Below are 22,184 nucleotides of genomic sequence, written 5' to 3' on the forward strand. Positions count from 1 at the left end.
TGTCTACAACTACACTTCCTTAATTTAAGTACATATCCTGTTAGTTCAAACCACCCATGGGGATTTATCCCCAATACATAATTCACTAAAGCCTTTCAGATACCTCAATCAAATCAGATGCCTGAAAGTTGGTTGGTTATTTAGTGTTTAATGGTGCAGTGACAACACTGAACGTAATGTAGAAAGAGAGGCAGGCTATACTGCATCAAAATAAAGATGCATCTATAAATATGTTTTTTAACCTGCAAACAGGTTACCACATCAAAAGGAATAATTAAAGGTGGTGTAAATACATATCATAAAATAAATATGTATGCAAATTTAACAAATTATAAAGGTTAAAAAAATAAGCCTTATTGTCTGTCATACAAAACCTGACTGAGTTAAAACAGTTCAGCCAGACAAATAAAATATATAAAACATATATAAGAATTACTAAAATTAGGATATTCACTTAAAATTATGGTAATTTAACTGAGCCATCTATGCTGTAAACCAACGAATAGTTAAAATGGTATTACAGTTCTTGCACATAGCAGGGTCATCAGCCCTTAGAAGAAAAGAATGTATAATACAACTGTGCCCAACAAGCCAAACAAGAATGACTTTGTTGCTTCAGATCCCACACAGATTGCCATTACTTGATTGCAGATAAATCTTAATCTAACAATTTGTTTGTGATCTGTGTGTACTAAAAACCTTGTCTTTAGGAATACAGGTTCATTGCATATTACTTGTACAGGGAACCTGTACAAGTAATTAAGTTATTATTAACTTTGTATTCTTTTGGCTAATTACATTTGCTCTTTCACTCAGTGCCCAGCCCATTCATTCTTCTTTCATTCTACATTGCATCCCCTTGCTACTAGCTTAGTTTACTAATATTTTTCAGCTAATCTGCTTCCCTGGCTGCCTCTATATCTCCCTCCCCTACATGGTTATTTGGTGTGGGGCCCAGGTTCCTACACATGGCCGGGTAGTCCTGGGGGTACCCAGGTCAATTCGGTTTTGTTATGTCAGGGCACAGAGTACTGCTATCCTGACAGTTTTAAGTCATTGTCTGAGTGTGGTGGGAGACGTGGGCAGTTTTAACAATTGATTATTGTTTAATTGCTGTGGGGCTGGATTGACCTTCTTTGGATAGTTCTGCATGTTTCGAATACTTTCTGTGTGAAGGTTGTAAAGGCTTTATAATTTTCCTCTTCTGATGAATAGATGTTCTTCTCCCCTGGGAAGTGGGCCAATCTGTGCTATTAGCTGTGTTCTAGGGATGTCATAAATTATACATTCATATAGAATGTGTGTCCAGTCTTCACCCTTGCCACAGGTGCAGTTTGGGTCATCAGTCAGCCCTAAGGAAATTAGTTTTGCCTTTAGGGAGCTGTGACCTGTCAATATAAATGTTGTAAAAAGTCCAGGGGCATACCACTTAGGTGGCTTTGGGCTAACCATTGCAACCCACGGTAGAAACCTTTTGGTAACCAGACCTCTGGTTTCCTGCTCCCAATTTGTTTGTGACTATTCTTTTTCTTTCAGCCTTGATGGTGTTTGCTGTTTCCAGAGCTATCCCCAGAAAATCTGTGGGTATGCCCTTTTTAGGTCTATAATACAAGCCTCTTTTGGCTACTTGGATAATGGGAATGATCAATTGATTCTAATTTATTCATGTTTCTTGCTATGGCCAAGCAGGTGAACCACACACCGGCTCCATAGGTGATAACAGGTATGAACATTGCACGGTATATGATTGCCAGGGTCTTTCTTTTGAGCCCGCAGTCTGCCCGACTGATCCTGGTAATCATACCTGAATAATTTCTCACTTTTTTCACCAAGTAGGTCAAATGTGGATAAAAAGTTAATTTTGAATTGAAGACTACTCCAAGATATTTTAGTTCTGTTACCATTTTTATAGTGGTTGTGTTAATTTTGATTTGTGGATGTCTTCTTAGGTCCAAATTGCCTTTAGATGTACAGTATTTGTTTGGTTTTGTCAGGTGATATTTTGAGCATATGCATTTGTGCCCATTCCTGCAGCTGCAAGAGGAAGCAATTGATCTTTGCTCTACAACCACTCATGTGTCACCTTTTACAAGGAAAATCATGTCATCTGCAAAGGCCAGGGTTTCCACGGGGCCCAGATCCAAGGCCAGAAATTCATCCAGAACAATGTTCCAGAAGAAAGGGCCAACGATCGAACCCTGCGGGCAGCCTTTATTCACAGGGCATGTCAATTCCCGGAACCTTGTGCCTACTGAATCCTGTTATACAGTGAGAGTTAATGATCTGAGTGTGGATTGTTACCAGGTGGAAAAAAATTAATTATGAACTGTTTATATTCATTTTCAAGATGAGTAGCATAAGCAGTTTTGCAAACTTTAGAGCATGTCATGATTGCAGTGTCTTCTATTATACTGCAACTTATTTACAGAATGGAAAGAGTGTCTGTTAGGAGGTCTGTTTGCATAAATTCATGAGGGTTTGTGGATTCATGAGATTAAGTGTTACCACTTACATTTTACAATTTCTAAATTTAAATTCTGCCTAATCAACTGCTTTTTTCTCAATGCAAAAGTTGTGGGGGTGGGGGTGGGGGGGTTTCAACGAGCCATGAATTGTGATGTTCTTGTCAGCACACTGGGAATGGCAAATACCATGCAGTAGAGAATTTTATGCAAATATGGACACAACTTTACCCTCCAATTGGTGAAGCAAAATCCTGAATAAGTACTGGGATGCAGTGGAAGCATAAAATTTACATATCACAGTGCTGGCTGAGCAACATGAACTGAAATGAACACAGCAAAATTCATCAGAAGTACTCCTTCTTAGTGTTTATTCACATATACATTTGTAAAATCGTGCGAAAGCACATTTTCCAAAAACAATTTATGCAAGATGGTATTACTGTACGGAGAATACAGCTGAAATGATAGAGTAACAGTAAGATTATTTTCTGAGAGACATCCTAAGGCTTCAAATATCACACACCACAATTCTGTCTGTTGCAACTCACTTTATGCTAACTGGTAGCTTGATGTATAAAAAAGGATACAAATGTGTACAGAATTTGGAACATGTTCATGAAGAATTCTTCCCATCACAGCTGGCTAGCACTGTCTGGGAAGATTCTTCTGAATGTGAGATCATGCACACACAGATTTGGAAGATCCTTTGAAAGAAAACTGCATCCCTATCACTTGTTTTAACAACAAAGTTTGCATGAAGGTGATGATACCAAATGCATGGACTTTTGTAATGTTCTGTTAACCATGGTAGAAGAAAATCTGTTTCCTCAGAAATATCCTGTGAATTGACAAGGCCAATATCACTCAAGATGGCTTCACCAAAAGGAACAATTCCCACTATATGGATCCTATCTGTCACAACCAACGTTGTTCCAGAAATACTTGCTATCAGGTGAGAACGGCCTCTGTAGCTGAGTGGTCAGGAGCAGGAGTGTAGAGCACACGCTCTTTGAGTAGACCGAGGTTCAAGCCCCTGACTGCTGAATACGGTCGATTTGCCAAACCGCACTGGACCAACGTGGCAGATTATGGTCCATTTCTCTCAGCATGAATTGTTGAGGAGGCTTCCATCCTGCAGTGGGTTGATAATGGCTGCACTTGACGTTTACGAGATAGTCTAAATGTGTGGTATGGCATATGTCAGCACACTTTTTCAACTGAACATTTGCAATAAAGATATTCTCTCTCTCTTTAAAAGTATAATAAACTTCTTTATTGCTGCTAAGTACGGTACAAGTACTAGAAACAATAGTTCTCATCACGGCGACTTGGCCAGGAGTTTTACATTAAGGAATGATACATGTGATTAAACTGGTAAAATTAATAGTTACATGGGATATTATAAGTTACACAAAATAAAAACATGTAAATTTAAAGTATAATAAATAGGAAAATATAACAGAAACAGAACTGAACATCATAACACAATTTGGAAGAATTTATCCTGGTTCAACAGATTCGATCCACTCGAGGAGAATGCGACGGTATTTGTAGTCAGTAACCATTTTCTGCAGGCAAATTCCAAGATGGAGCAGTGCCTGAATTTTGGGGAGTGCCTGGGCAGGTAGGAAATGATTACACAGTTTCAGCCGGTTGTATATGAGGATTAGTGTGGGCTTTGACCTCAAGGATGGCAGAGGATTGTGCCACTGACAGAAATCCCACACGTTTGGGGCGTTTATAGTATGTACATATACATCTGAATGTGTGCATATGAGTGAACTTTAAAAGTGGCTCCACATTTTTATCCAAACAATTCGATTAACTAAAACTCATCAATGCTCAATTAGTTCAGATGATCAACATATTTTATGAAAAACCTACAAATTTTATGAAAAAATATTCCTAATACATAAATTTGCTCTCAATTCTTACCTCAACACCCTGTACAATAAATTTTGTTTTGCCACTTAATATCCTAAAAGTTATCTGGAAGAGAAAAAAAAAGAAAAACATTGCTTGCATTTCTTGATATTTATATACCATCTTCACACATTTTTACATGATAAGTAAAATAACTGACCATCTATTAGTACTTATTTTCTTTCATTTTTTTCAATATAAAAAATTTCTCAGAGTGTATAATCAGTTTATCTCAGCTGAATAAAATAATTAGTTTCATTCCATTTCATTCCTTTCTCTCTCTGATTTTTTTTTTTTTTTTTTTTGTAATGTTCCACTATAGTATATCATATTTACTCAATGAAAATATTCTAGAGTTATTCTTGCAAAATCCTGGAAATCCTAGTGTTCCCAAGTTTTTATAAGAAGCAGCCTTAATGTAATATACAATAATGAAACTCAATTAAACAATGATAGTGTTAGGCAGTCATGGCTTGACAAATTGTTGCCTGGTTACCACTGGTGACTAAGAAATATGTATGGTCTGGTGACTAGAATTTTTACATGTCAATTTTAGTGGATATGATGTTGAACTGTAAGTTCTTTGCTTTAGGATCACTGCTGTATATATTTTCCAAGGATTGGTATGACTTTTGATAGAGGCATAGTACAATTCAGTGCGGATTTTAAAGCTATCAAATAGCATTTTATCCACTTGTATTTAATCCTACCAATAATATTCAGTAAAAAAAAAAAAAAAAAAAGAATAAAGATCATATTATGTAGTCAAGGATTAACAAATCTGGCCTCCTGGTTTTCAGTTGATGACTAAGGAATGTGGTCTGGTAATTAGTATTTTACAAGTCAGTTTAACAGCTGTGATGTTGAACTAGTAGTAGTAGTAGTGGCATGTGATGCAAGAAAGCAAATGTATGAGCTTATGCAGCATCAGCCAAAAAAAAAAAAAAAATCACACCATTCCCTCCAAATGCCTGTCCAGTTCCTCCTTAAATTTATTTAACCTATCAACTTCCACAACGACAGATGGAAGTTTGTTCCAGCAATTAACCACCCGCTGGCTAAAGGCAAATTTCCGCACATCTATTCTACATCTGTCCTTTCTTAATTTGAATTTATGCCCCCTTAGGTTCGTAATCTGAACAAGTGGAAGGATCCCATCAGAATTCAGCGTGCTGAACCCATTCAAGGCCTTCTGAAACAATGAACTTACAGTTCATTGTTTCAGAATTGCTATTCTCTGTCTCTTTACAAGAAATGGCATGTTTCAATAAAGCTTTTTGCAATGAACATTAAATTAGTATACTGGACGTTAAGCTATCAATGGCATTTATCCATCCGTATTTAATCAGGAAAAAATAAATAGATATTTAAAGACTGTTCATTTGTGAAAACATTATACTGTTTACCTTATGGAGCTTTGTTTGCATGAACGATAATTGTAAGTCGAGCATTCACAACCAACTCTGAAAGTGCATTCACAACCAACTCTTTTAGCCGCTTTACTGTCTTAATTGTTAGATTAAATTATTTTCTATAAGTAGCTTAGAGACCTAGTCAAGCTCCGTGATTATTTTGAATTTAGATAGCGCGATTTGGAAAGTAAATAATACCTCGTGTCCGTAGATTAACCGTACGTAACTTGCCGCCACTGTTATATGATACAACGTGTGCTAGCATAAGGTTTAACGGAAAACTAGATAGCGAGTATAGTAGTATCAATTAATCAGTAAAATTTATTAATCTTATTAAATTTCATTGTCAATTGAATTGTACTTTTTTAACTAAATAAATATAGTAACCTAGTTATTACAAACGTAACATCATAAATTAATACATATAAGTTGACAGGGGATAAAAAAGTCATATAATGTAACTTGGAGATAATATTCGACACCGAAATATATATATATATATAGTGTTATAACTGCATTGGGATATAGGTTTAGGGTTATATTTTGTATTGGAATTTTATTGAACTTGAATAGAAATCCTGACTCAGACAAGAGCAGCAAAGCAAAAGGCTCAAACTAGTGGAAGTGCTGTGGCTCAGGGGAGAACCGAGGGGGCGGTTGTCCTCTGAATCACAGTCTATTGAAATGCATTGCTTGTTTGATGTTTGTGGAGCAATCAGGAACGGGACATGATATTGCCAAGGGGAATGTCTTTGCATGTGCACAATGGTAGGAGTGCGAGGAAATCAGGCGCCAACTCAGAATTGTTATGGGCTTATATGAAAGCTTGAAGGACAGGGTGGATGCCCTCGAAGGATTTAAATTGAGGGGCCCATCAAGCTCTCAACTGCCCACACCAACTGATCATGCAACACAGCGGCAACCCCAAAGGCAGAATGCGCTGATCCCAAAGGAACTAGTTGTTGTAGGTGACTCTATTGTCAGGGAAACGGGGAACATATTGTGCAATATGGATGGATGGAACAGGACCAGGGTATGTCTGCCAGGGGCAAAGGTTGATGACGTTGTAGGGCAGATATCATCCTTTAAGGGCACAAAGGGTGATATTGTTGTACACATTGGCACTAATAATATTAAGAGTAGGAGACCAGCAGAATTACTTAACAAGTATAAGGCAATGCTGAAAAAAAGCCATGAATTAGGGTTGGATTTGAAAGTGTCTGCAATTCTGCCCAGACACGATAGGAGGGAGTATATGATGAGAGCCTTGTCGATCAATTCGGCCCTGGAGAGATTGTGCAAGTCTCAACGGGTAGAATTTTTCTCAGCCTGGTTTGCGCTTGTTAACAGGAGAGACTGCTTCTACAGGGATGGGATACACTTAAATAGAAAGGGTGCAAGAATATTTGATGATGCTATCAAGGCAGAGTTAAGTGGGTCGGAAATCTGCTAGCTTGGGGGGGGGGATAATAGATTAATAGTAACCGTTGGCAGAGGTAAAAGTGATTCTTGCACTACTTCTATCGAAATGCAATTGAGCAGCAGCCTGGAAAGCAAGGAAATGGGAATTTCCAGGACTGCTGGGAGTCATAGTGGAAGTAAATACATGGGCTGTGTTAGGGTAACTAAGAGTAGAAACAAGTGCATATATACTTGCATATATACCAATGCTAGGAATATAGTTAATAAATTCGATGAGCTTGAAGCACTTCAAGCTCATCAAAGGCAGATATTGTTGGGATATCAGAGACATGGTGTCACACAGACATAAGCAGTGCAGAACTTTTTTTTTTTTTTTTTTTGGTAGTTGTTGGCGCATCGGCTTCTGTGGCCATAATGCACCTCCCAAGGTTTTTGCAGTACTTTGATCCAAGCCCGAGGCGGGATTCGAACCCATGACCTTTGGGTGCCAGGCAGGCACTTTACCCACCTGGCTAGCCCGGTCGGCAGTGCAGAACTGGAATTTGGGGAGTACAATGATGTGTACAGAAAGGATAGACAGGACAGGAAGGGAGGAGGGGTTATGCTGTTAGTTTAAGAAATACGTAAAATCTAAGGAAGTGCATCCAATTGATGTTGGTGGACAATGCAATGTTGAGTCTGTTTGGTGTGACATAAAGCACTGGGAAAGGAAAAATGAGAGTGGGTGTGTGTTATAGGCCTAATGAATCTGATGAGTATAATGAGCAATTGTGCAGAGAAATAGAGTGTGCAAGTAAATTAGAGTGTCTTATAATGGGGAATTTTAATTTCCCGGATATTGACTGGAATTTGTGGGTTGGTCACTCACACACTAGCAAGGCTTTTGTGGATTTATTGGATGACTGTTTTCTACAGGAGCATGTTTGGGAGGCAACTAGAGGGAGTAATACTCTTCATCTGATTATCAGTAATGATTCTTCTGCATCAAGAATCTGCAGATAAAGGAACCACTAGGTGACCGTGATTACAGTGTGCTGAAGTGAGATTTACTCAAAGAGGTAACTACCATTAAGGGTAAAGAGAAGGGTTTTTGCTTTTGTAAAGGTGACTATGGTGGTCTGAGACAGTATTTAAATTCTATACGGTGGAACCAACTGATGATGTTACCAACAGCAAATTCAAAATGGGAAGCATTCAAAGAATTAATCTTGGAATCTACTAGGCTTTTCATACCGACAAAGAAATATTGTTCACGATTTAGGCCTAAATGGATGTCAGATGAACTAATTAGACATGTGACAGAGAAGAAAAATGCACGGGATACATATAAATTCACATGTGACACAGAAGCCTATGATAGATATAAGCTGGTCTGTAACCAAGTTACAAAGGAGGTCAGGCAGGCGAAGGCAGATTATGAGAAATCTTTGGCAAAGGATGCAAAGAAAAAACCGTATTTGGTGGTGATGGGCTCGAACCAGAAAAATAGCAAAGAGTTCTTTACTAGAAGAAAGGGGATGAATCAGATTGGTCCACTTGATATCGATGGTTCAACTGTTGATGATCCTGCTCAGGTAGCAAATAAACTAAATGAATATTTTGCATCGACATCCACACGAGGAGTTATTCAGGGAGGGGAATGCCAGAGGTCTAATCAACTCTGGCAGTAAGCTAGATAATCTTGTAATAACTGAGAGTAAAGTAGAGGAGAAATTGTTGAAGATAAACACAAGAAAGGTACCTGGGGTGGATGGAATCTATTCAGTTATATCAAAGGAGGCGGCAAAGAAAGTAAGCAAATCCTTAGCCATAATTATGAGAGCTTCCCTGGACTCAGGGGAGGTACCCATGGACTGGAGATGTGCAAATGTAACCCCAATCCACAAAGGAGGATCAAAGGGAGACACAGGTAATTACAGACCTGCTGGTTTAACTTCTGTTCCAGGGAAATTAATGGAGGCACTGGTTAAAGAAGCATTGCAGGATCATCTAGACAAGACTTTAGTTATAGCTCGGACACAGCATGGGTTTGTTAAGGAAAAGTCTTGTCGACTAATTTGATTGGATACTATGATGTAGTCACAAAAGAACTGGATGCAAAGAATAACTTTGATATCATATATTTGGATCTTAGAAAAGCCTTTGATACTGTTGCACATGGAAGATTGCTGCACTAATTGGAGCAGTGTGGCACTGGAGGCAAACTGCTGCTAGGGCTAAAGAGATGGTTGAGTGGGAGAAGACAGAGAGTGGCAATCAATGGACACTGCTCTTCGTGGGCCAATATTATTAGTGGAGTCCCTCAGGGTTCAGTGTTGGGTCCATTGTTGTTTTCTATACAGTCAGTTCTCGTATTGCACGATAGTTGTGTTCCTAGAAACCCTGGTGCAATATAAACAACAGGCTCTATGGGAAAAATAGGGTTAGGTGCCGACCACCCAAGATTGAACACACATTTGTAATCAAAACATTACCAAACACAATAAATAATCATAATTAAATACATAAGTATTTTATTACGACTATTACGTAATAAAATATTGCTAATGCTTTTGCTTCTATCGTAAGCAAACTTGTTTTTTGTTAGATTTTCTATCTAAACAGATGACAGCTGTTCCATCTCTTCCAATTCTTTGTGTCTTAATCTAATGGATTTTAATTACACTTTGAGTTGTTCCTGCTATGAAAGTTGTTTTTATTTTCTCTGCATTCTCTGTAATTCTCAGCATTGCCTCATTTAGGCCTGTAGCACGTGCAATATCACATGGACTTTCATTTCACTCAAAGTGTTTCACAATTTCATATTTTTTCTCTATCGACAGAGGCGGACTGGCCATAAGCCTTACCGGGGAAACCTCGGTGGGCTGGAGGCCGGTGTGATTTTGGCCATAAACGCTAGTATGAGGCCACTACAAATTTTCCCGGGTAAGAATTTTTGACCCAGTCCACCTCTGTTTATCGATATTGCTTTCCTTTTTCTCTCTGAATCTGTAGTGTCTTCACCAGGACGTTTCCTTTTCACACCTTTTAAGTATTTTGCTCATCTTTAGGGAATAAAGCACAATTACAAAATGAGGAGGCACGCTTGATACACATAAACAAAGCTGTGCACGTGTAGCAATTGAATAAACAACACCGTAAAGGCAGAGATACACTATTAACACCTCACATTTTACTAAAGCACATTTCTGGGGTTACTACCATAAAGCAATAAAAACAATTTCCAGTTGTGTTTCTGCTAGTGGAATCTGTTATAAACTGGTAGTAAACTCGATCTAATGGCATTTGCGATAATACCAATAGTTGGAATTGTGTGGGTTTTTACGTTATTATGGTGAAATGTGTTTCCTCTTCACTGATATAAAAAAACATAAATACATTTTCAGAATCCTCTCTTCATTCCTATCGTGTTGTGTTCAGTTGGGGTGATTACGCATTCGAGTGCCATTTCTTGTAAACACAAAGGCGAATCGTGCATAAGCGAATTCGGTTCGTGTTATATACAATATCGTTCCCCTATTTATAAATCATATATGATTCAATTCGTGTAGTGTAAACACGTGTTATATGAGGACTGACTGTATTTATAAATGATATTGATGATGATATATCAGGCTTAATGTCCAAGTTTGCAGACGATACGAAGGTTGGCAGGGTTGTTAATGAAACTAATGACAGTACGTTGCTGCAACAGGATCTAGAAAGTTGAGCAGATGTGCTAAGAGGTGGCAAATGAAGTTTAACATTGACAAATGTAAAGTACTACATATGGGAAGCAGTAATTCCAGAGTAATGTATCAACTCTGTGGTACCACACTGACAATGGTAGAGAATGAAAAGGACTTGGGGGTAATTGTGCAGGCAGATATGAAGTTTTCTGAGCAGTGCAGACGGTCTGCAAGAGTAGCTCATGGTGTCTTGTCAATGATATACAGGAATTTTTCTAGCAGGGATAAGGAGGTGATTATCCCCTTGTATCCTTGTATAAGGAATGCTCAGACCACACCTTGAGTACTGTATATAGGTCTGGAGGCCTCATTTTAAGAAGGACATAGAGCTGTTGGAACGAGTACAGAGAAGGGCAACAAGATTAGTGAATGGAACAAAGGGTTGCTCTCACAAAGAAAGGCTTAAGTTTTGCAAATTACAGTGTCCGGAGACTAGACACTTGTGAGGTGATCTGATTGGGGTGTATAAAGCCTTGAATGGTTTGAGCATGCTGAATGCTGATGGGATTCTTCCTCTTGCTCAGAATGAGAGGGTATAAATTCAAATTGAGGAAAGACAGTTGTAGGATAGATGTGCGAAAGACAGTTGTAGGATAGATGTGCGGAAGTTTGCATTTAGCTAGCGGGTGGTTGGCTGCTGGAACAAACTTCCATCTGTCGTTGTAGAAGTTGATAGCTTAAATAGATTCAAGGCAGAACTTGACAAACATTTGGAGCGAGTGGATGTGTGAATAAGGGATTTTTTTTTTTTTTTTGGCTGATGCTATATAAACTTGCTTACTTGCATCATGTGCCTCTGCTTAACAACTGTCCCAGAAGAAATTATTTTAATTTGCTGTTTCACAACATCTGGTGGCTAACTTTTTGCAGGTGTGGATTAAATCTTGGACAAATTTTATGAGGCATGTATCTTGTGGTGTATAAGGTACTACCATAACAATCATATAATATATTTAAAAGTAATACTCATTTAACTTATCCAATTTTTTTGCATCATGTCTCCTTCAATTTACTCTGCTTGAGACAATATTCTGAATTCTAGTGATTCTGCCATCATTTGAAGAATGCCTGAAATTTTTTTCATAATATTGTCAAATATCACCTTTTATTTTCACTTAATCTCCAAGACACTGCTACATTTGTTTCATTTGGGGTTTAATTTTTTCTCTGAAAAGATTAAGCTGCAGCATAGTTCTGTTCAACACGGTAAGTAGATGGTGGAACACAGTCATTTTGTCTTTAAGGAAATTGTTAGGGTGGTACGAATAGCCTTTAAACAATGAAACCCATTTGAATATCATATGCTTCTAATAAAGTATACTCTCCAAAGGTTTTTCATAGTATGGCATGTGTTTCTAAGTTGTCTTACCCAGCTTGAAACACGAGTTAGTGCAAACTATTTGGTCTTTTGAGTTACTCTTTCAAAAATCACACGGACATTGTATATAACAGAATGACATATAATGAAGAAATTATTGCAAAAATATATTCTAAGGTACTCAACTACTGCATAAATATAGCAGAAAAATCTGAATTGTTACCACTAGTGTTATTAACCATTCTTCTAATATCTGGATAGCACCTCATAAATGCAGAATTTATTTTATGAACACTAGCAAATATACTAAGGAATGAACCTACATTAACACATCCTGATAATAATTTCTATATCAAATGAGTAAGCTAATATTTCATTACACCATAAAATATTTTCAATGTCACTTTCACATTATTACTCATCATCTGAGCCTGTTCTGTTCCATTCTGTTCTTCAATTTCATCTTTCCACATTGCATGATCTTCAATTTCAATCAAAAGGTTTTGATCTCTACTAACAGACTTGGAAATCTTATTGTGTTACTAGATCGACAGTCTATTGGCAAAACTATCTTTTTTTTTTTTTTATAATATGCTACAACAAGTGCACTAATTTCGGATTTAAGTGATAATCTAACTCCTGAAACCTTTCTCGTGTTTAGAAACTATCATTTTCAAACCAAGAAAGTGTTAAAAAAAAAAAAAAAATTGCTATTAGATATTTTTTGTGCAGCAAGGCACATAGATTTCAGGAAAATTTATATTTAATTTTCTTTATTTACAAATTTTGTCTGTGCTTGTTATAACCAAGCTTGACTTGGTTATAACAAGCACAGACATATAAAGGTCATGGGCACAGTGAACAAAGGCTATCTCCAAGTTAAGTTTACAAGTATTTACACACAAAAATTTCACATATATAACAAGTATGCTTCATGGATATATTGAACAAACTTGGTCTGCCCGTTTTCAAAGTACGGACCAATGAGCTATTGTGTTCTCTTTCTGCAATATATTCCCTAGAGTTAGACCACCGGTGACAAAAGTAGTGGAGATTTTGCCCTTTGATTCATCATCATCATCTATGGTTTCAACTTTATGGAAAAACAAAGAAGCAATTTTGTCTGCACTAGAAAACAACCTCACTTCAAGCAAGAAAATGTGACTTGAATAATGTTGATCTAGCACTTCTAGAATGGTTTAAGATACAAAGGAATTCTGGTTTCCAAATCAACAGTGGAGGAGAAATTGTTAAGGATAAACATAAAAAAGGCACCCAGGGTGGATGGGATCTATCCAGTTATATTAAAGGAGGCAGCAAAGGAAGTAAGCAAACCCCTAGCCATAATTATGAGAGCTTCTTTGGACTCAGGGGAGGTACCCATAGACTGGAGATGTGCAAATGTAACCCCAATTCACAAAGGAGGATCAAAGGCTGACACAAGTAATTATAGACCTGTGAGTTTAACTTCGGTTCCAGGAAAATTAATGGAGGCACTGGTTAAAGAAGTACTGCAGGATCATCTCGACAAGAATTCAGTTATAGCTCAGACACAGCATGGTTTTGTTAAGGGCAGGTCTTGTCTGACCAATTTGATTGGATACTATGATGTAGTCACAAAAGAACTGGATGCAGGGAATAACTTTGATATTATATATTTGGATCTTAGAAAGGCTTTTGATACTGTTGCACATGGAAGACTGCTGCACAAATTGGAGCAGTGTGGCATTGGAGGCAAATTGCTGCTATGGATAAAGGGATGGTTGAGTGGCAGAAGACAGAGAGTGGTAATCAATGGACACTGCTCAACGTGGACTAATGTTATTAGTGGAGTTCCTCAGGGTTCAGTGTTGGATCCATTGTTGTTTTCTGTATTTATAAATGATATAGATGATGGTATATCAAGCTTAATGTCCTAGTTTGCAGACGATACAAAGGTTGGCAGGGTTGTTAAGGACACTACTGATGCTGTGCTGCTGCAACAGGATCTGGAAAGGTTGAGCAGATGGGCTGAGAGGTGGCAAATGAAGTTTAACATTGACAAATGTAAACTACTACATATGGGAAACAGTAACCCCAGATCAACGTATCAACTCTGTGGTACTACGCTGACAGTGGTAGAGAATGAAAAGGACCTGGGGGTAATTTTGCAGGCAGATATGAAGTTTTCTGAGCAGTGCAGACGAGCTGCAAGAGTAGCTCATGGTGTCTTGTCAATGATATACAGGAATTTTTCTAGCAGGGATAGGGATGTGATTATTCCCTTGTATAAGGCATTGGTCAGGCCACACCTTGAGTACCGTATACAGGTCTGGAGGCCTCATTTCAAGAAGGATGTAGAGCTGCTGGAACGAGTACAGAGAAGGGCAACAAGATTAGTGAATGGAACAAAGGGTTGCTCTTACGAAGAAAGGCTTAAGTTTTGCAAATTACAGAGTCTGGAGACTAGGCATCGGCGAGGTGATCTGATAGAGGTGTATAAGGCTTTGAATGGCTTGAGCATGCTCAATGCCGATGGGATTCTTCCTCTTACTCAGAATAATCACCTGAGAGGGCATAAATTCAAATTGAGGAAGGACAGATGTCGGATAGATGTACGGAAATTTGCCTTTAGCCAGCGGGCAGTTGGTTTGTGGAATAGACTTCCATCACTTGTTGTTGATAGCCTAAACAAATTTAAGGCTCAGCTGGACAGGTATTTCGAACGAACGGAGGGGTAAAATGGGAGTAGTGGTTGTGCTTTTTTTTTTTTTTTTTTTTTTTTTTGGCTGATGCTGAATAAGCTTGCTTTCTTGCATCATATGCCTCTACTAATGCTAATGCTAACAGCCCCATTTTAAAGGTACAGACAGAAAAATATGCAAAACAATTAAGGCATGAGAATTATACACATAACAAAGGATGGCATTATCATAACTGGCATAACACCTGTTTATCCACAGCCAGCAGAGAAGACCTATCAGTAAGTTATAAAACAGCAAGTGAATGGGTGAAAAACGTTTGAGTAGAATGTAAGAAAGATTACAGGGAAGAAGACATCTACAATGCAGACAAAACTGAAAGTGTTTTATAACATGAAACTCACATGCAACTTTTAAATTTAAAGGCGAAAAATGTGTTAGCGGCACAAGACCCAAAAGTGTTTAAGTTTAAAAAAAAAAAAAAAAAACTTTTTGTAATTTAAAAATCATGGAAGCACCTGTTTCAGAAATGTAAAGAAGCTTCCTGTTGAATATGTGACTAATAAATAAGAAGGCATGGATAGCTTCTGATATTTTTCAAAAATACATAAGTGGAACAATGATGGGGTGGGGGATTCTACTACTTGCAGAAAATTGGCCAGTGCACCCTCACATGCAGATTTTATCCAACTGGTGTTTTTGCCTTCAAATGCAACCTCTGTTTTGCAGCGAATAGACATGGGCACTATTAAAAGCTTCAACAGTTATTTCATGTGATTCTTGGTTCTCCAACTGACTGATTGACAAGCATGAAGATTACAGATTTAATTTGTTTGATGAAAGATGCATAGGATACTGTTACACCTGTAATGGCTATAAATTTTTTTTCTGGAAATCTGGCTTATCATAAGGAGAATTTTCTGGTAGTGATCAAAAATGTTATGAAGGCAATCTACTACCTTTATCAGAATGACTGAAGCAAAATGGAATCACAAATTTTGACCATTTAAATGACTGACAATTTCATCCATGTGGATGACAATTTGATGACTTATTGAAATATCTATGGAGGTAATATAATATGGAGGTAATAGACTTTAGTAAACAAAGAAGATAGTGCCAAAGACAACACTGAATTCATTGAAGATGCAATTCACTACAAACCTTTACCAACTTATTCACAAGCTTAGAATGCCGTGGAGACTAACTGGATTTTATGAAAACAGTGAGACGCTTCCAATGGAGTTTTTGATGTGCTAAGTGTAATAAAAGAAAACCTAAAAGGTCTCAAATTGAAACTGATGAAACAGATCACACTTCTAAATTATCTTTGTAAAATGGGAGTGATTAATGATGCATCTATAGGCAATTTTTTTATTTGCTTATTTAAATTTTTTTATTTATATGCATTTTTATGTTCTTATATGTTAAATATGAGAACATAAAACTGCACACACACTATATCTGTTTGGCAGTATGAAAGGGCACACTATGCTCAGTAATTCTGACCAGTGACACATGGGGAATACAAGCTAATCAGTAAAAACATATAGAAGTCTTTACTTTTGTTCCTATATGTGGAGCAGAGTATTGTTATTGTTGTTATTTTGGTTTTTAGGAGGATTAGCAACTGCCATATTGCTCCGGGAAATGCGGTGGTCATTCCCTGACCTTTCCGCATCCTCCGTATTTGGTGATGACGGGCTCGAACTCCGGTCTAATCAAGAAGCGTGTGCTACGCACTGCTGCTCCTTCCCACCTGGCTACGGAGGCGCCCAGAGCAGAGTATTCCCAAATGCAACCAATAGGAGACATATATTATGGGATTTATTATGAACAAACCATCCAATCATATGATAATGGGTTTAACTGTTACCTAGGAAACACTGCTTAGACAGCCACAGGGAAGTTTTCTGAGGTCAGTGATATACTACAATTGCTGGGAGATCATCCTAAATATAGAATTAATTCATAGACTGGAACAAAAAGAGCTTTTTAAATTAACAACATATAAAATGTGGTTTTATAAAATATATGAAATTTTGTTTAAAGGAAACCTGAAATGCATGAGGCAACCGAAATGGCAAGAAATGTTTTAAGAAAATTATGGATCATGTACTATAACTAAAGGCAAAGACTGATAACCCTTACACTTCAACTTAAGTATAATGCATAATCTCACACAATAAGATAATAGCTCAATCTCTTGGAATGGAAAGGGAGAAATTATGAAAGTACCCATGTACTGTCCAATGTTTCCATTTTGAAAACACCATAGTATATTATTTTTTATTCCTATATTTTGCAACATGTACAATGTATTTAACAGATGTAAACTGTAAGGACCCGATATTCAGAAAACCCCCAAAACCATCTAGTCTTATATCTCAGGCTTGTTGTAGAAACCTGCATTTCTACTAATATTTGATAAACTCACAATCACTTTTTTTTTTTTTTGAAGTGATAAGATCAAAACACATCGCACACCAGGAAAACCAGGAGCTAGAGGTTTCCCAAGCTCGCTATTTACTTAGCATGGATTGCCAACACTCCTCAGGAAAATTACACTGATATATGCAGTGTGCTCATATGGAGTTACCATATGAGCACACTGCATATATAAGTGTAAACTTTTAAAATAATTTTTTTTTTTATTAATTATAATATTTAGCATTAATGAAATTTATAGGTTCAAAGGAAATATCACATGCACAATTCTTAAAATACTAAAATGACACATGACCGAAATAAAATAGATTAAGTACAAAACAAGTTATAAGTTACTTACCTCTAAAATAAATATTGTTAATAATACAATGCTTAAATATGAAAAGATAGTTTTGGCTGTTTTAAGTTTAGGGCTAATTAAGTCACTAGAGAACAAAGGGAAGTTCTGTGTACAGTTTACATTCCTGGGTTTCCAAGACGGGTCTGTAAGATATTTAAAATTCATTATATATGTACATAAAAAGGCAGTAAATATAATGAAAAAAATAATAATTTTAAAATCAAAGAATCCACTAAATTATAAATCTCATGACAGTAATCTGAAAGTCAATACATCCTATTTTTAAAAGGTATTGTTGGAGTACCATGGGAATAAAAGATTTAATCAAGCAATGTTTGTTAGACAATTTTACACCATTTACTTAACAATTCAAATTTCAACATAGGCACCAGCATGGTAAAGAACTTTCTCAATCTGACTGCCTTATTTCACATTAAATACAAAGGGAAGTTCACAGCAACAATGCCAGTCACTTCCATGATAATTTTCTCCAGTTCTTCAACAGTTGTTGACTTTCTTTGGTAAGCTTCTTTTTTTTTTTTTGTACCAGCATCAAAAGAAAAGAAATACATCATGGTCAAAATAGAACCAATCTGCTGGCACAATTTTGCCAATCCATGTTTTAAGAAAATTAATATCGAGCCAGTTTTTTTCCAGAAATAGTGAAGTGTGGCGGTGAACCACCTTGCATAAAGATAATTTCCTGCAAGTTAGTACAGAATGGTAAATCAGCCAGTTCACGCACGTGCTGTTGTTGATTTTAGAGCACATCCTTTCTGTAGTGCAAATTGTACAGTGATCCTGGGCAATTCTGTACCAGATGACTGCAGAGTAATGCTGTCTAGACAGAAACACATATATGCAATTTCTGTAGTGTAGTGTAGTCCTATTACTACTGATCCTGGTGACTAGACCAGGGTGAGATTTCCTCGAGACCTCTTTTTTTTTCTTTTTTTTTGCCAAGGATGGGATCTACATCTTGGAATGACACTCTCCTGTATGGGACTCTTGTGGCAAACACCATTCCTCTGCATGGGGTAGGATTTCATCTGCTGACCTTAGTCTCTTGCTTAAAGTCAGGAGATAAGGCAAGATCACTTATTGCTGATCCTTTGCCTTGCAAGGGGTAAGAATTATTTCTTACCCATGGCAGAATAATTCCTCTTATTCCTCTTTATTCTTGTTACTTTCTCCTTCTGTCTTATTAGAGGTTGCATTCTACTTTCTCCTTATACCTGCAACATCTGATTCCTCTCCTGCTCTAACTATCAACCATCATACATAATTTTTTTTCAAGTGATTCCTCACCCCATACTCTTGTGGGGATGATGATACCAAGCATATATATAGTAAATGGTCCCACTTACTTGCAAAAAGGATGGGTGTAAGGAAGGAACTTTCCAAGTGATTGTTGCTTTCTGGTAGCAAGTTGCCAGTCAAACAAAAGAACATAACCCAACACAATGCACATGCACACATTATGGACATGTGTGTTGGAAACCACTCTAACATTACACATACATGGCACATGCTCACTGTACTCAAATTCTTCATCCCCTATGTCAGAATGCCATCATATTTCTGATACTTCTTTTATGTCAGCATTCAATGATTTAACCAATATACTAAAGCAAGTATGTGAGTGCCTGTCTGTACTCAGCAATCTTAACATAACCCATATAACTGTTTATCACATGAGTATTTATCCCAAAGACCTTGTAATCCTACTCCCACCTTGCTTTCCAGGCTATGGCATGTTCAAATAGAAGCACTGTATGTATCAATTTCGCCTTGCTTATAGCTGTCACTAAACTATTAGTCTGCATATTATCCAAAACTAGCAGTTTTACAATCATCTAACACTCCTTCAATAGCATCAGCAAATATTCTTGCACCTCTTCTATTTAAATATATACCATTCATATAAAAAGTCCTTCCAGTAAACAAGTGCAGGCCATGTTGAGAAAAATCCTATCCATGAGCCTTACACAATGTTGTCAGGGCAAAATTAATTGACATGATTCTTACATACTCTCTCCTATGATGCTTGGGAAAAATTCCAAGCACTTTCAAACCATGGCTTTCCATCAACATTGCATCACACCTGTTAAGTAAATCTCATAATGCCTATGCTGAATATCTTTAGTACCAATAAACACAATCTCATATTTTGTGCCCTTTAAAATATGAAACTGTTCTACAATATCATTAACTTTTGCCCCTGGTAGACCTACTCTGGTACTGTTACGCCTATTCCTTTTTCATAATATATCTTTCATTTCTCTTGCAACAGAGTCACCAACAATAGCTACTTTCAGCAGAACCAAAGCCTTCTGCACTGGGTGATCCTGCCATGCTGCCTGATGCCTTGAGTTGGACAGCTGAATGCTTGATAGGTCCTTGTAGCTTTAGTTTCTTCTAAGGCATCAACCCTTTCCTTCAAGAACTCAAATTCACCCTTAAAAATGCTAAATTTTTGCTTAATCTCCTCACTTTTGTTGCATCAAAAACATATAAAGGCATCTTCTGTGGATCTATTAAGTCCTGATACAGGCTGCTTACATTCTGCAAACATTACAAATAAGATTGATTCAGAGGATAAATGCCCTTAGGAATCTCCCCTCCCCTGAGCCAAACTATTCTCACTACTCTGAGCTCTTTTTTTTTTTGCTGCTCTAGTCTAAGGATTTGTGCTGTTACATATTCTGAAGCACATATCCAAATGTAAATGTAGCTTTATACAGAACACAAATTTCATACAAATGAATTTATAGTTATCAGTGAGTTTATGTTCATTAATTAAACATGATGCATATATTTATACATTAGCATTGATGAGGCCAAATGATTTCATGATGTGAACATACTGAATCAGCAAAAAAAAAAAAAAAAGAAAAAAAAAAAGCCCATTTCACAAAATAAAAAAGAGAGAGCAACAATCCAATTTCATAGTTGATAGGACTTTTTGTGCTAAAACAGGTTTTTTTTTTTTTTTTGAAAAAGGCAGGAGTTCCCCACAAAAACAGCAGATTTTTCAGAAAAAGCAGGAGATTTTGTCAAGTCCACACTGCACTACAAATTAAATTTCAGTAACAAAATATATATTTTACATTAAAATACACCCATAGGACTTGTTATAGTACAGTAATCCCTTCAAACATTAATTTAACTAGGATTTTTCTTCAGTGAACAAAAGAACAGAATTTTAACTTCCTGTTTTAGACTCTCCATGAGCTTGGCAGTAGAAATGCCTATAACTTAGTCAGAATCACCCTTCTGACTTAGTCTGCTGTGGTAATCAACTTTCAAAATGGAAGTGGAAGATTTAAAAACTGTTGGTACAATAAATTTGCATATAACATTCGTCAACATATCTAGGAGTAATGACCTCAGTACATGGATGTATGGAAGTATGTTGGATTGAAGAGATATGTTCAGACTTTAAAACATTTGTGCAATATTTAAATTGATTTATTCAAGCCAGAAGAGAGGGACACGAATAGATTTTCTGCAAGAGTGAGAATAATGTGCCCAGTATTACAAGATTGCTTAACCTGCATAGGATTGCTTTCACCAGAAGTCTGTGATTCAGAAGTTCTGTTTTCTTTCAAAGCTTCTTTTGGATCATGAATTGGATTTGGATATGAATCATTGCACTCGCTAGTGATCACTTGTACCTTTCAATTTGGTAACTGAGAAGTACTCATATGGTTTTTCACACCACTTCTAATCTCTTCTTTAAATAGACTTGTCAAAGGTTGTCACTGTTTTTCAGTCTAGTTATACATTTAACCAAAGACAATCAATGTGTATACACACATGCTTCAAAATCTTTTTTACTTCAGTATCATGCATCAGTTGAAATTGTTTAAACTGCCTTCCCTTTTGGCACTTCTTTCTAGATAGTAGTAAATGGTCACCAAATAATCATCCACTTTTTTAGGAAAGCATGCAGCTCCCTTTTCAACATACAAACTACTAACACGACGAGAACAGTCTTTTACCAACAGGTACTCAATCTCCTTTTTTAATACCCTATCATACCAGGTGCATTATCAACACTAAGTGCCAAACGGTTTTTAAAGGAATCCCACATGCTTTCAGGATGTTCAGAAGAAGATGCCCAATGCTGTAACATGTAGAGTAACCTTCCACTGACAGCAAGCTGCTTTCACTCTGACAATTTTTTGTATTACAAAAGGACACCATAATCGGTTATATCTTGGAATTACTTTGATTACTGTCTTCTATAGCAATTAAAAATGGCCCATTTTTCAGAGCCATCACTCCTCTTCTTTCCCTAACAATGCCTGTTGCTTTTGTTCTTCCACAATCTTCATTTTTTGCTATTTAACTATCAGGAAACATATTTCTGAACAATTCATCTACATGATCAGCACAAACTCAAAGGAAGATTATGTTCTATGATAAAATATGCAAATAAACA

General features: G+C 36.9%; 1 protein-coding gene across 1 annotated transcript in view; it reads right to left on the reverse strand.

Moving 5' to 3' along the window:
- Window positions 1-22,184, reverse strand: part of LOC150088841 (uncharacterized) — a 78,106-nt gene that overhangs the window by 33,425 nt on the left and 22,497 nt on the right. The window contains exon 4 of the mRNA XM_090370337.1: window positions 17,738-17,880. Within this exon, the coding sequence (XP_090226463.1) occupies window positions 17,738-17,880 (143 nt within the window). The remainder of the gene's footprint in view (window positions 1-17,737; window positions 17,881-22,184) is intronic.

The sequence above is a fragment of the Mastigoproctus giganteus genome, chromosome 3, assembly GCF_048544385.1.
Source record: "Mastigoproctus giganteus isolate SK-2022 chromosome 3, ASM4854438v1, whole genome shotgun sequence".
Taxonomy (NCBI): domain Eukaryota; kingdom Metazoa; phylum Arthropoda; class Arachnida; order Uropygi; family Thelyphonidae; genus Mastigoproctus; species Mastigoproctus giganteus.